Source organism: Dendrobium catenatum, unplaced genomic scaffold (genome assembly GCF_001605985.2).
Source record: "Dendrobium catenatum unplaced genomic scaffold, ASM160598v2 fragScaff_scaffold_1414, whole genome shotgun sequence".
NCBI classification, from domain to species: domain Eukaryota; kingdom Viridiplantae; phylum Streptophyta; class Magnoliopsida; order Asparagales; family Orchidaceae; genus Dendrobium; species Dendrobium catenatum.
Window position 1 is genome coordinate 144143 of NW_021319876.1, and position 15234 is coordinate 159376.

The window sequence follows — 15234 nt, forward strand, 5'->3', positions numbered from 1 at the left end:
TACTAAAGAATTCACACATTAGCAAATTGATCATGTTTAGTCTCTCTCATGGTTAAGGGTTTACAAGATAATTTGTTGACTCCTTACAAACAGAGAGAAAGGGTGTGTCAGGGTAAGTCAAGACTCTTTCTGTTCGGATTCGCATGTAATAATTTCTCCGTCTATATGTGCCTACTCTCTTATTATAATATTTAAAATTAAATCAAGTAGTTTAAAATATGATGAGTCGAGTGCTAATCAAAATGTATTACATCAGCAGTATCGAGTCGAGTGCTAATCAGAAGGTAATGTGATGCATTTTGATTAGTCTCCGAATTACGTATGCACAGAATAATTTTAGATTGATTAGGCCAAATGTTTCGATCAACAAGGTAAGCCTTTTGACCGAAGGAATATCAATGATTTCTCTTTTGAAGGAGAAGGAAAAATGGAATATCAATAATTGCATTAACGTTGGCAAATACGAAAGTATGACAGAGATTTCCCAGGGGGAAAGTATGACAGTGATCATGCAAGAAACATTATAAATTGCACAAAACAGAAGAGAACAAAAAAAAAAAACTAAGGGAAGGAATTGTTCTTCCATGGAGGAAGAGAGCAATCGTCGTCGTCGCTCCAGCGAGCAGCTCTCATGGCGGGGTACTCTCTTGACACAGGCCGCGCTCTGCCTTGCCCTTTACGGCGCCTTCAGCATTGGAACGCCGCAGCAGTCGCGGAAACCTGGGTTAATGAGCGGAAGAACGAGGAGAAGGGAGTTAATGGATTTTTACTTTCTCAGCGTTCGAGGAGGGTTTTGGCCCGCCGATGAGAAATCCCAGCTTTTACAACAGGTTTGCGGTTCTCTTCTCGCTTGCCCTGGTTTTGAGATGTGTCGGCGTTTTCTACAGTTGATTTGTGCTTCTTTTTTCTAATTTAGGTTTGGGTTTTAATCTGCTATTTTTTTTTTTGGCATCTTCTTACATTTTAAGAAAGGATTGATTCGTTTTATATATGACATGACTGGAAAGAAAAGATGTTCGTATTCTTCACTTTGTTGCAAGCGGGATGTAGAGCCGGTAGGGTGAGTTTGATATCGATTGACATGGCGCCATTTTTAATCTCGCAGACACAATTAGTTTTGTAAAATAAATAGCACGTCACCTTTTACATAAAAAAAGTCTTTGGAGGGGAGAATCCGCGGGATCTTGCCCAGTCAGAATAGGTTTCACTATTTCTAAAAAAATTGTTACAAAGTGGCCCGCCTCTACGCAAGTCCTTCCATAAGCTATTGTATGCCGAAATAAGAGTGGATTGCCTATTTGATAATTACTCGAAATAAAATTTACTGTGGTTAGAATTTTTTGGTTGTTGGTTCAAGAAAATGATTGCGGCATGATCCTTCAACATAATTCAACCTGCTAACTTCTAAAAATTATTTTAATATAATCCTTCAACATAATCCATCCAAAATTGTTTCAGAACATTTTGCTCTCATGCTTTAGTATTCCCAAAGCTGTTTGGCTGAAAAATCGAGACTTACTTGGCAGAAAATTCATCTAGCTTGGATCAATTATGTGGTGCCCCAGAATCTAAATGGGAAGATTTATTCTTTTATCTTTTGAGAAACAATATCAAAGCTATCTAACTTTATTTATCAGAAATAAACAACAAAACAATTCTAGAATTCAAAGCATCTATATGTACATCTATTTCCATTTCTAAAAAAAATTATATATACTACTCACTATCCATATAAGCATACTACTACTATTCTATCATGAGTACACAAGAATAACTAAAAAATAAATAAAACCTGAGAAATCCTGATCTGATCAATCTAACACACTTGATCCTCTACCATGATCTGAAAATATTTAACCACATATAATGAGCTCAAAATACGGGCTATTACAATCTATCCACCTTAAAAAAAATGTCATCCTCAATATTTTCCTTAAGGATTTGAGCACAAAATTAATATAAACCAAATTCATATTATTAAAAATCAAATCAAATTAAACTCAAATCAAAACTTATAAAAAATCATACAGCCTAAAGTTGCTACACTTGGAAGAAAGATACAGGTGGAGTGACACTTGCGGAGAGAAGAAGAGATTAGAAGCCAAGACGAAAGGTTGGAAAGAGCTCGCAAGATTTTCGGAGGGGATGAGAAAGAAGACGGACAAAGCTCGCAAGCTTATCCAAGCAAACCAACAGGTTATAGCTTTTCCAAAAATAACATTTCATTCAACTATTTTAAAATATACAAATCCCCCATATATATAGGTATGAAAGGGAATATCAAAAGACACATAACATTAATTTGCAAAAGAACCTAAGCACGGAAATCCCTCCCATGCATCACGGAAAATAGCCCAAGCCTAGGAACCGAAGCAGCAGCCGCGGGAGACAAGGAGGCCGCACGGAACCAAGGAGCCACAGCCACGGGAAACCACCCAGGCTCGGAAAACCAGCAGCCGGCCGGAAATCCAAGGGGCAAAGGCACAACAAATAAAAGCCCATGGTGGAATTCAAAGAGCCACCGAATGGGAAAATGAAACAACATCTTGGAATTCCAAAAGCCGCTTTGGAATTTCAAGATACTAACATAATTAAAAACATATAATAATAAAAACTATAACATTTAATAAAAGATAAATATGAACTAAAATGTTAGCTAATAATGAGCTAACCCTTAGTTCAATAAATGAACTAAAGACCAACTCATAAATGAGCTAAAATTTCAGCTCAAATTGATTGAACTTGTAAACTTGGGGGAAGCCAAAATTGATTTATTTTGGACATGAGTTGACCCCCCCCCCCCCCTTGTCTACATCAATATTCCATTTGTAAAGATGTCAGCAACGTGGTTAACCGAAGCAATGAAATAATACGACGGAGTGAAAAAATGTGTCTAACTAACAAGTAGACAAAAAAAAAGTTTCAATAAGGATTATTGTTGATGTAGCCAGGCTATAAAGCTTATGATAGTTACATGAAGAGGAGTAGGCATATGATACATCATCAAAAAATTATCTTGATCATGCACGAATCTTGAGGCAAAATCAAGTTGGAAGCTTCAAAAATTAAAATTAAGATCATCCGAACTCTGATTCCAACAAACTTGTAGTCAAACTGAGCGTCTTGGAAACACGAACCCAATTGACCCAATCCGAGCCCAAATGAGTCCAAAGCAAAGTCTCGGAGCACTTTTAGAAGGATCAAACCATAATTTGGGTTACCAACGGTCTCCAATCGTGACATGCTTATTGTCGAATCGAGCGCCTCGATAAGACGAATCCAACAAGCCCAAGATCATCAAATTCTGATATCATTAAGACAGTCAAAGGTCCATTAAATGGTGCATGATCGTAGGAATCAAGATCGACCGTCCATCCAGACCACTCCCAATTTACCCTTGATCTTCCACTTATTTATAAGTCATGCCAATCAAGAATTCTATAAATAGAATCTCATTTCCTCTTGAAAATAGGGGGGAAGAGTCAAGAAAGAAGAAGGAAGAAAGCTCCTGCCATTTAACTCCTCCTTGATAGAGAACGGTCTTTCTGAGGCCCTGATTTCTTTCAAACCACCACTTGAGACCCGAACTTCTACCGGATCACAACCTGGTGCCCAAAGTTCTACCAGAGTACCGCTCTACTACTATGGTCTTTATGACCTCGGTCTCCTGCCGACTACGGTCCTTCCGACCTCCCTCGCCAGACAATGGTCTTTCTGATCCCAGTCTCCTGCCGATTACGGTCCTTCCGACCTCCGTCGCCTACTACGGTCCTTCCGACCTCCCTCTCCAGAGAACGGTCTTTTTGACCCCAGTCTACTGTCGATCGGTCCTTCTGACCTCCCTCGCCAGACAACGGTCTTTCTGACCCAGTTTTCTGCCGACTATGATCATTTTGACCTCCATCACCTGCTACGGTCCTTTCAACCTCCCTCGCCAGACAATGGTCTTTCTGACCCGTCTCCTGCCGACTACGGTCCTTCCGACCTCCGTAACCTGCTACAGTCCTTCTGACTTCCCTCGTCAGTCAACGGTCTTTCTAACCCCTGTCTCTTGCTGACTACGGTCCTTCCGACCTTTCTCGCCAGACAATGGTCTTTCTGACCCCAGTCTCCTGCCGACTACGGTCCTTCCGACCTCCATTGCCTACAACGGTCCTTCCTCCCTCCCTCACCAGACAACAGTATTTTTGACGCTAGTCTCCTGCCGACTACGGTCCTTCCAACCTCCCTCGCAAGACAACAGTCTTTCTGACCCTAGTCTCCTGCAGACTACGGTCCTTCCGACCTTCGTCGCCTACTACGGTGACCTCCTTCGCCAACTATGGTCTTTATGACCCCGGTCTTCTGCCAACTACGGTCCTTTCAATTTCCATCACCTTCTACAGTCTTTCCAACCTTGATCCTATCGACTATGGTCCTGCCAACCAAATAAATATGTCTATGTTGATTATTGTAACTCCCACCATGTAATGCGCTCTATATGATGTACATTTGTAACATCAAGCCAAGGCCTTCTCCCAAGGAAGGACCTCATTTGTAATCAACTGCAAATACTAGTGGATTCATTCAAACTGGGCCAGACCCCATGGTTTTTTGCCCTTTTTCAGAGGTTTCCACGTAAAAATTCTGGTGTCTCTTATAAATGTTGTACCCTCTCTCTTTCATATGATTGTGTGTTAGATCTTCGTACAATGCTAAAATGTTAAACTATATACTTCTCTACCGCCATGAATATTCCAGGATGCAACAACATCAAAGCTAGTAGAGTTGCAACTGACAAAACTGATAAAGGAGAAAATGAGCTTGTTGCAAAAAAAAAAAAGAGTGAACGACATGTTGGCTATAGAGTTGAGGATGAAGCTAGAAGTAGTATGATCAAGGAGTCAACACTTATCATGGATTGCTTGCTATTTTCAAATATCTATCTCGGTAAGAATGGAGCTTTTCATTATCTCCTACTTTTAGGATGGAGGGCCTGTGAGATGCTGAAACCTTTGATGGTGATGATGACCCTTTGATGTCATTTTTTATGTTTTGATAGCAGCATCAGACCTTAAGATTGCAACCAACAAAAGAGTGATGGTTGCTGCAAACTTTAAATCTATGAAAATATTAAGTTTGACAATTGTAACAATAGTAATCTAAAGTTAAAAACCGCAACCAACCTAAATGAGGCGATTGTGAGAGGGTAGAAGGTGGCGATAGGGGCAAGTCTGATGGTAACGAGTGCATGTCTTAAAGGTTGAGCCTATAGCAGACCTAAGGGGGACATCTGTGGGAGGCTTGAGACATTGATAGGAGCGGATGACTGGAGACATTAAAAGGGGGCATCTGTGTCCATGAGCTGCATGTCGTGGCTTGATTGACATTTAGGCTTCGTTTGAGATAGCTTTATTGCTGCTTTCTAAATCTAATGCTTAGTTAAAAAATTTCTTAAATTAGAAAATTTTGTACTAAAAAATTATTTTTGAAAGCAATAAAGAAGCCGTTCCAAATGAAGCCTTAGTCAGTGAAGGACATGACTTAATTCTAAGAAGGGAGATGACTTGATGTCAACGAAGGAGTTAAGTTGATATCTCCAAGAGATAAATCTATCATCATGGTCCTGGTGGTACAACCGGTGTTGCTCAAGAGTTACACCATCTTATAAAGGTGTTCAATTTAATGGCAGTATGGTGTTCAATTTAATGACATGCATTCATTAGAAAGAAATTGAGACTCTACGGGTCTCTCCAACTTTTATAATAGATGGGTGTACTTTATTTGTTTTACTTTATTTTTCTACTTTTTGTTATTTTTTGCTCTTTCTATTCGGTTCTTAAATGACTGATTTTGTAAATTGTTTTTTTCTTTCTGAAGATGAGTAGGACTGCTGTGCTTTATGATGCAAAGTTTGTGGTCAACATTGGGGATCTTGGACAGGATGACCCGCTCATGCAACATGTAATGTTCTAACTGCTAAATGAAGGATAAGTTATGCAAAAACATGTTGATGTAACATCACTTTGAAACTGCTGTAAGAATTCAATCAGACTCTCGATTGTCTGCATTTGCTCTTTGTCACCGATCATCTTGTGCATTTGCAGGCCTCTTTAAATTTCCCCATGCTGAAGATCCCCTGGTATGGAACGTGGAAACCCTTCCAGTGTCTTGATTAGCAATTTTGGTTGCCACTTGGCTATTCTCCTAAATACTCAACTTCAAGCGTCAGTCTGTTTGTGTAAGATATTTGTTCTGAAGTCAACGTACATTCTAATATTCAGTCAAATCTTAATACTTGCAGGTATACTACTACGGCTGGTAATTCTACTTTGGCTTTGTCTGGAAAATCAAAAAAATATTTCTTGAAGAAGATTAAGATAGCTTATGACCAAACACTTGACATTATTGGAATTGAAACTGGACTGTTCCAGGTAATAGGATACTAGCATTTTCATAATGTATTCAGTTGATTATTAATGATATATCTATTAAGGGGAGATATTTTTAAAGACTTGACATATAATTTTGAAATGTCTTCTGAATTATAAACTTGGTGTCAATGAAAGAAACTGTACAAATGCTCTTAACATGTACGAATGCTCAGCCGGTCCGGGTCTTCTCCAGGCAGAAACGGAACAGGGGGGAGGCGGAAGAGGGAAAGGGCCAAGGGGTGGGGTCCACTTGCAATTCAAACATGGTTTAAGTGTTTTTGGAGGGAGAAGGAAGGGTAGAGAGGTCCTTTTGCTTTTGTTTTGAATTAGATTGTATTAAGAGGGAGTTAACCTAGGTTTGAGTTTTTCATGTTGATTTTGAATGTGATTTGGGAGAGAGCTAGTTTTTCTTTATGGCTCTAGGCTACGGCTAGAGATTTGGAGAGTTATTCCTTCCTCTCGAATCGAAGGAAACTTGTATATTTCTTGTCTTTTGCATCGACTAGTGAAATTCAATCATTTGCTATTATTTTTTCCTATTTTCCCTACGAGTTCTCTCAGATTTTTCCACTGTTTTTGTGTTTGGTGGCTGTTTTCTCATGTAGAAAACAGCGGATTTGTTGCGATTTGGCTTAGATCCAATAGGAATCACTTGAAATACTCAAGTGGTACCTATCACATATCCTTTCTTTCTATGTTATGAAATTTTAGCTCATGTGTTACTTGTGTGCTATATTTTCTTATACTTGCGAATTTCATCAACATTTTGTAGAGCATTTCATAGTGATTGAATACTCACACGATCCATACTATTTTTAAGATGTCCTGATTAATATTCATAGAAATTTAAAATATGCTATAGCACGCATGAGTATAGCGGATTTACTCATCGCTGATTTGTCTTGATGCTCTAAGGATTTCACGCGCCTGGAGGAAATGAAGGAATCTGAAAGTGCTCAGTTGTATTGGATGCATCAGATATTATCTGTGACAGACAGTAAATGGTTTTCCTTCATGCTTTAAATAGTATATGGCAAATTGAAAATTATTGAGCTTTTTACCTTCCAGTCAACATTGAATGCTGATATTAATTCTGATTACAATTTTAGCCTTTTTTTCTGTTTCTATTTGTTTCTTTAGTCAAATGCACCAAGTTCTTTGCTTTATATATATTGCGCAATCTATTTTTCTTACTTTGAATGGTGGTCTAATTATTAAAGTGGTAGCCATATGCTCATCTTAATTCTCTCTAATCATATTTGCATTTGTTATGGAATGAGCAGGAATAAAAATAGGACTTGATCCACTAATTACAACTATAATTGATCTCATTATTGTCCACTCCAGTGACTCCATCATTGTAGCTATCTCCTGTGTTAGTCTGGCAACGTGATTAGCTAGATTTGGTTAGCCATTGATTTACTTTATTTCGATTCTATTTATTCCTTTCTTGACTTTCAAAGTGTTGGGGCTGGCTGGATTTTGTAGCAGCAGTGCAACAACAGAGTTGTAACAAACATAGTAACAACAAGAACATCAGCAACATCGACAACTAGCAGGCAACTGATAGGAAATACTTGAGTTCGCAAGTAACCCTGAGGGAAATACTTGAGTTTGCAAGCAAACATATTTCTAATTGGTGAAAACAGCAAGAATAATGCAAAATCTGTGTGAAATCAGTCCCAAAACTATGGATTGCAATATGAGAATCAAAGCTAAAAAACACGAAAACAAGATACAAGAGATCCTCAATTCGAGTGGAGGATCGTCTCTCCCAAATCTCTAAACAAGGTAGTCTAGAGCCCAAGACTCCAAGGAAGTTCAAGAGAAATTCAAAATCCAGCATAAAACCATAACCCTTCCCCAAAAGAAACTAATTAAAGACAAAGGACAATTACAAATTTCCTAAACAGCCTCCTAATTTAAAAATTCCCTCCAAAGCAAATTTAATTAGCATGTGGGCCCTCTAGGAGCATCCGCCCCGCCCTCTCTCTCTTCCCTGGTTCCGCCCAGCTTGGGCTGCCTGCTATAGGTAAAAACCAGTCCACTAGGGACCGGTTCAACCGGCCCAGGAGGGGCCGGCCTAATAGCAACACAGTAAAATAGTGGCTACAAAATAGTGTCCTGGCAATAGCAGCAACAACAACAACAACAACCCGTTGCTTCAATAGTAATAAACCATCAACATTGCTACAAGAGTTTAACAGAAAGGAAGCGAGATAACTAGCGACTAGCATCACAAGTGGAGGCAAGAAGCAGCAAGCTAGTGGCTACAACAATGGTACCCAGGTTCGAGTTCTTGTGGACTGGGCAATTCGGCTAAGAGGACAAGAGGGAATAGAAAATTAATTAGGGGAATTCTTGTTGATTTGTTGCTGAATTCTAGTTTTTTAAATAGACAATTTGATGTAGAACTACGTATGGATGCAATGAATTTATTAAGATCTTGTACAACTCTTGATTAGAGAATAGCGACAACAACTATAAGCATTTAAAACAACGACATAAAACATAAGAGGGGTCACGCCTGCTTAGGCTAAATCACATAACCAGAGATATGAAACTTCAAAATAAATTAGAAAACAACATCATGCCAGAATAGTAGCTTCAATAAAAATCCCTAATCTAACAACGAGATTAGCAAGCACATGAATACGCTCAAAATTCTACGTTTACTAAGCTTAGCAGAAGCAAGCAACGGTCGGCCTTCGTGACTACAATCAAACCACGAGAAAAGTTAGATTCAAGAAATAAGAGAAAAGGGGAACGTAAGAAACCTTCGTCAAGGATCGGTGGCGATCCTCCACTCGACGATCTCCAATTGTTCTTCGATGGCTTCCACCAAGGTATCCAAGATTCGCTCGATGTAATCTTCCACCGTGTGGTCGACCCTCGGGTGGACGTCGAAGAAGGTTGAATGTAAGATGCCCACAAACCCGTGTTCGTCATAGGAGAGGCCGTATTCAGTTTATGGATCAGCCATCCATAAAAGCTAGATGATGAAGTCTTCCCAAGGATTGCTAGCACTCTTGAATACTGTTGAGGAGAAATAAGTTTCTCTTCAACTTGAATGGGGTAGGAGCCAAGGAGCAATTTCCCTTCCAAAATTTGAATTTAGTTTCAAAATTTTGAAAGTGGAAGATGGGAAATCAAGAGGGAAATCTCAATTCCTAAATTCCGGTGAGGAGTTAATGAGAGAGTGGGGGGGGTGGCGCTGATGGAATCATGAGAATGGAGTTAAGATTTATTTCCCAAATCCAATATTTGGTTTTAGGAAATAAATTAGGAGCAAGGGGATTTGATAAAATTCGGCCAAGGGGGGTGGGGTGATATTTAGAAAAACTTCCAAGAGGGGCTAGAGGGGAGTTAGGAAATAAATCTCAAGTTTCCCTATAGGGGGGCTGACGACATACATGAGGTAAGGAGTAATTAATGGGGGGGGGATTAAGGCTCCTTAATTTAGTTTTATGAATTAGGAAAGCAATAAATTAAATCCAATTCGAATATAACATTTAAATTGATTTAAATTAAGTAATTTCCTTAAATAGATGAATTAAGTTAGGAAAGAATTTTGAAATTCAAATTTTAGATGATTTGAATTTCAAATTGTTTCCAAATTGCATTCACCAAATTAAGAAACCCAAAGATGAAGGGGAAAGTAGTGGGGCCGGCAGCTAGGGGTTGGGGTCAGCGGGTGAGGGAGGGATTGGTGTGGGGAAATTGGGTGGTGGGAAGATGAATCGAGAGGGGAGGTTAGGTGGCCGGCGGCAAGGAGTGGATGGACCTTGGCCAACGGCTAGATGGAGGGAGATGGGGTGAAGTAAGACGACGATAGGAAACCACGAACCCGGCCGTCTCCAAGTTTGGTGGGTGATGTGCCGATCTCCCTCTCCAAGGAATCTCTCTCCGTTCTCCCTCTCCAAGGGATCTCTCTCCGATCTCTCAAGCTCTCTCAAGAACTCCAACAATAAGATAAAATTTCTCCAATAATCATTCATTAACCTCAAAAGAAAATAGGGAGGGCTATATAAAGCCTCATACAAAAGACTTAAAGACAAAAGACACTAATGCCCCTTAGGCTTACATACGACATCCCTTCATAAGAGGGTACAAAGGGAAACTAAAGAAAGCAAATAAAATACGATAATATAATTAAGAAAATATATAGGATAAATAAAAAATACAATGACTCAATCGTGACCGTAGAACAACGGCCACGCCTCTAATAAACCTTCCATGATCTGATGTTCCCATCACAATTATAGCGGAGATCGATCTAATTCAGTTATAGAAATGCCACCAAAAGAAAAAAATACTATTTATAATAACAGTTTAGATAAGTTCAAAATTAAAAAATAATTTGAGCTGGAAATTTTCCTAATTCTGGATTACAAATTCAATATTAAGGTTGCTCTAACATATTAAAAAAAACTGTACTTATTCATATCTGTAGTAATCTGAATTTTAATCAAACAATTCAATTTTTTTGGGACCTTAATATCTCTTGTATGGCATCCAATTGATTGTTTGATTGCGCCCATGAACTCTTTGCGACATATTTTTTTAATCTTTACAGTATGCTTTGAGAATCATCACTATTGGCAATTTTAAGAAAGTGGCTAATTAAAATTTCTATGAACATAAATTTTTTTATCTTTCCAAGGCATGATGCCCAAGTTGTGTCGTAGATGATAGGATGTATCAACTTCCTTTTTTTTTTTTGTAGAAGATCTCATGAATGATCTATTAGATCTGCTCAATAGATCAAACATTTGTTTTATTAATATGTTCTAAATCAATTCTCCTGGTACTCAATTACTTATCTCTGATGATGCACAGACACAGACATGACGATACGGACACGGGACATGTCAATTATTAAAAATATAGGATATGGACCGGGGTTGGACATGGTATTATAATTTTTATAACTTAAAAATAGTACATAGAAATTAAGTAAGATAATATTAATAATAATTGAGAAATAATAAATCATTTAACTAGAATTTATGCTTAAAATAATTAGTATTAGATGCCAAGAGTTGGACGTCGATGTTGTGCTTCAAGCGTTGAGAGTGGAGACGACAATGCTGTCAAGAGTCGAGCGTCGAGCTCCAATGTCGAGACAACGTCTGTCATATATGTTGAGTTGTTGTTGGTCAAAGATGAGATGTTGAGACAACACAAGGGTTTGATTGTGGGGGTAGAAATTGTTAGTGTCAAACTTTGATTTTTAGATTGTTTTGAAACGTTGATGTTGTAACAGGGTTGAAAGTTGATGCTGCGATGGCATTGGACGTTGTTGTGGAACCCTAATTGTGATCTGTAGATAGAAATGAAAGTGGTATGCTCAGGGAATGGGGTATTGAGTGCGGACAATTGACTTGAGGCTGTTGTGAGGAAATAAACTTTTTTTTAATAAATAAAAAATTTGAAATATAAGAAATTATATTAAAAAATTCATAAAATATTTAAGACACGCGTGTCCAATTTATTTTTGATTTTTTTAATTAGACACGTCTTCTGCATGTTCGATAAGTATCGAAGGAGTGTCGGACGCATATCGTGTGTCCGATATATGTTGGACACTATATACCTTATTAAGGAGAAATGTAGCTTATCTCCTTAAGATTAGTAAAAATTACACCTTTAAACACACTCTCTTTCTAATTGCTCTCTATATTTTTAATTCATTTCCTTAGCACAAAATTCACCTCGTTAGTGGATCTTCCTAACATATTGGCATACATTTTCTAGCCTATATTCCATTCCTCTCAACCATAACTTCATCTTATGACCCATAGGTTCAATTATCCTTATACTTATAGCTATCCTAAGCATCTCTAGTTTAGATATCTGCAGCAAAATATTTTTTTCAATCAGTTGATATCCTCTTTCTCGTTGAAGTCATTGAAAAAGTTAAAATAATAATACATACAACTTATCAAAAATCAATAAGTATATTTTTATCCGAACCTAAAGTTTTATTTATGTCCATCCTCTTTAGAGTTAAGTTCATATATTTTGGATCAATCTAATGAGAATATTTATTTTTCACAATTATCATTTAATTATTTTTTTAGCATTATGTTCTTTAATTGATATTTTCATCTTTTACCATGGCCTATTCACCTTATCGCATCAAGATCTTAAAATTTATTTTAGAGGTTAACTCTCTTATGTAATTTTGAATGACAGAAATAAAACCAGTTTCTTTTCAATTTCAGATAAGCAGTTTCTAGAAACTTATATCATATTGTGATCTTAGTACTTCATGTTTACAAGAATATTTTTCACTTCAAATCATTTGTAATAATTTTGAACTCTGTAGCTTCCCTACTAAACCTCTAAAGAAGAACCTTTCTTTGTAATCTATTGCCAAAATCATTGCAGGCGCATAGTTGTAGGATTTCATCCACTGATGGTCTGCCAAGAGAAGCATACGCAGAATTCAATAGTGTTTTATCAGCCAATTCATCAAATATTTCTGAATTATGGAGTGGTATGCAGAGGCTTATTATTTTGTTTGAATCTTCAATTTAACAAACGATATTATCTGTAACTTATAGCTATTCGTTTGGTGAAAAACTCTTCAGGATGCCTACTTGAGCCAGCTGGGTTGCGCTGGGCAACATTATAACATTGGAGGCATAGCTTACTTGGGCAACCCTGGGCCTATACTCCAAGAGCAAATTCCTTTCTCAGAAACTGGAGATTTTAATATTGTCAAGTGAGAACTTCTCTATCTGAGGCTTCGTTTGGGACGGCTTTCTTACTACTTCCTAAAGCAGTTTTCTAGTACAAAAATTAAATTTTTTGTAATTTTTGTATTAAAAAGCTGCTTTAAGAAGAAGTAAGAAAGCCGTCCCAAATGAAGCCTAAATCTGTGTCAGTTAGTGTGTCAGAGGTGGCTAAATTTGGGTTAGATACATCAATTATCAAATGTGTCTTCTTTTTCAGTGAAAGATCTGAAGGGTTTCTTCTTCACCGCGTAACTCCCTTAGAGATAGTAAGTACCTTACTCTTTGAAACTTTTTGGTCGAGTATCTGAATTAAAAACTTAGGCTTTGTTTGGGACGGCTTTCTTACTCCTTAAAATAATTTTTTTATAAAAAATTAAAATTTTGGCACTAAAAAGTTGCTTTAAAAAGTAAAAAGAAAGTCGTCCCCAACGAAGCCTTAATGAATGATTATTTTGCACATAGAAGAAAGAAGAATTTTCTGCACCACAGAGGCCCTAATCCTGTAATTAAACTTAATGAATGATGTTTGTGGCAGGAATCCTACTTCATTAATTTAGCCGGCATGGTGGTTTCCATATCAAAAATTCATCAACAAGGAAGAGGAGTTATGTGAAAGATAGCAAATGGAGGCTTCGGCTGTATATTATTCAACAATTTATTTACTGTAACTATTTATATTTAGTTGCCTATTGCATAACTTCATTTGTCCTCAAATTAAAGGTTCAGTCAAGAAAATAGGAGTTGATTAAAGCTTCGTTTGGGACGGCTTTCTTACTACTTAAAGCTGAACGAAGCCTAAGGGTTAGTTTGGGACAATTTTTTTACTTTTTCATTTTTTCAAACTGCAACAACAATATCTTTATAATCACTTTTAAAAAAGATTATAGTCATCCCAAATGGATATTAAGTTGCAAGTTTTTTGTTTATTAATTGGTTAGCAGGATGTCATCTTCAACGGTATATTCTTTATTTTTGTGACTTGTAAGGTACCATTAAAAATCATCTTGTTGACCCTGCTTTTAGCACATTTGCCTACGAGCATGCTCAATTGACTCGGTTGGACCGTGCTGAGCCTAAATTGATTCAAATCGATGCCGATCCGGGTCTTATTGCATTGATCGAGTTAAGTGTCGTTAAATTGACTCAATCATAACCTATTGAACTCAAGTCAGCTCAAATTGGATCAAAATTAGACCTGACAAAGTTCAATTAAGCTTGTTCGATGCCCTTTGGCACTGTCGAACACAATTTAATGCAATTTGACGTCGAGTTGAGCGTAATTTTAATAAATTGACATAAATGACGTGTATTAAATCCAAATCGATGCGAGTTTCATCAAACCAAGCTCGATTCAAACCCAATTTAAGTCGATTTGACTCAATCGAACTCAAATTAAATCAGATTGTAACAATTTGAATTCAATTTTCTTAAATCAGCTCGAACGAGCCAAATGGAGGGCGAAGTGAGCCAAATTAAGTTCAATTTGGACTCAATTGCAACAAATATGAACCCAGTTGACTCGGGTTGAAATCCAGAGCATTTCTCAAGCAAATTTGAATCATTTCCAGATCAAGAACCAAACGAATGATGGGATTTGTTTTACTTTTGAAATCTTGCACGTCTTCCCGTAAAATCTCGTAGCAGCAGACGCTTGGCAGAAGAAATCTTTCCAAATTCGTGAAGCGAGTTGCTGGACGTTGGCGTTCTCGGCTCCAGTACTTCCCTTCTATTCGATTCTTTCTGTCGCGGGCATGCTTTCTCTTTAGCCGATAGGGCAGATGGTAGTAAGTGCTTCTTCCTCAAGATCTTGAAAGGAAGTGCTTCTTCCTCTCATTCAAGATCCGACATTTGTTATCAGAGCCTGATTGAGGCAACGGAGTAAGATCGAAAATGAGGAGGAATGTGTTCTGTCCAAGAAAGGGGAGAAGAAGGGTGTTTTTACGCAATTTCTCCGGTGCTTCGATTTTGATCGATTTATTCGGTGAGTTGCGGCGGCGACTGTGGGAGGATTTGGAGGCAGTGCCGCTGTCATCAGGTGTGGAGAGAGAGAGGCCTCTAGCTTCTGGGAATGGAGAAAG

At 37.8% G+C, this 15234-nt stretch overlaps 1 protein-coding gene across 2 annotated transcripts; it reads left to right on the plus strand.

Moving 5' to 3' along the window:
• On the plus strand, positions 1-14707 carry LOC110111451. Of its 2 annotated transcripts, XR_003702666.1 has the most exons (10): positions 1-830; positions 5860-5943; positions 6087-6121; positions 6284-6413; positions 7329-7417; positions 12807-12915; positions 13010-13143; positions 13374-13422; positions 13692-13957; positions 14593-14707. XR_003702666.1 is itself a non-coding variant. In XM_020843352.2 (9 exons), the coding sequence occupies exons 1-9, from the start codon at positions 585-587 to the stop codon at positions 13767-13769; spliced, it is 954 nt and encodes a 317-aa protein (XP_020699011.1). In that variant the 5' UTR covers positions 1-584; the 3' UTR covers positions 13770-14063. The 2 variants fall into 2 exon arrangements, 1 of the variants encoding a protein (XP_020699011.1); XM_020843352.2 differs by lacking the exon at positions 14593-14707 and having other exon boundaries at positions 13692-14063.
• Positions 14708-15234: the final 527 nt, after the last annotated feature.

Coding starts and splice junctions, on each gene's coding strand:
- LOC110111451 (XM_020843352.2), top strand. CDS start 585: ATGGAGGAAGAGAGCAATCGTCGTCGTCGCTCCAGCGAGCAGCTCTCA. Junction 7,418..12,806: donor TCTGTGACAGACAGTAAATG/GTTTTCCTTCAT, acceptor AAATCATTGCAG/GCGCATAGTTGTAGGATTTC. Junction 12,916..13,009: donor TATTTCTGAATTATGGAGTG/GTATGCAGAGGC, acceptor AAAACTCTTCAG/GATGCCTACTTGAGCCAGCT.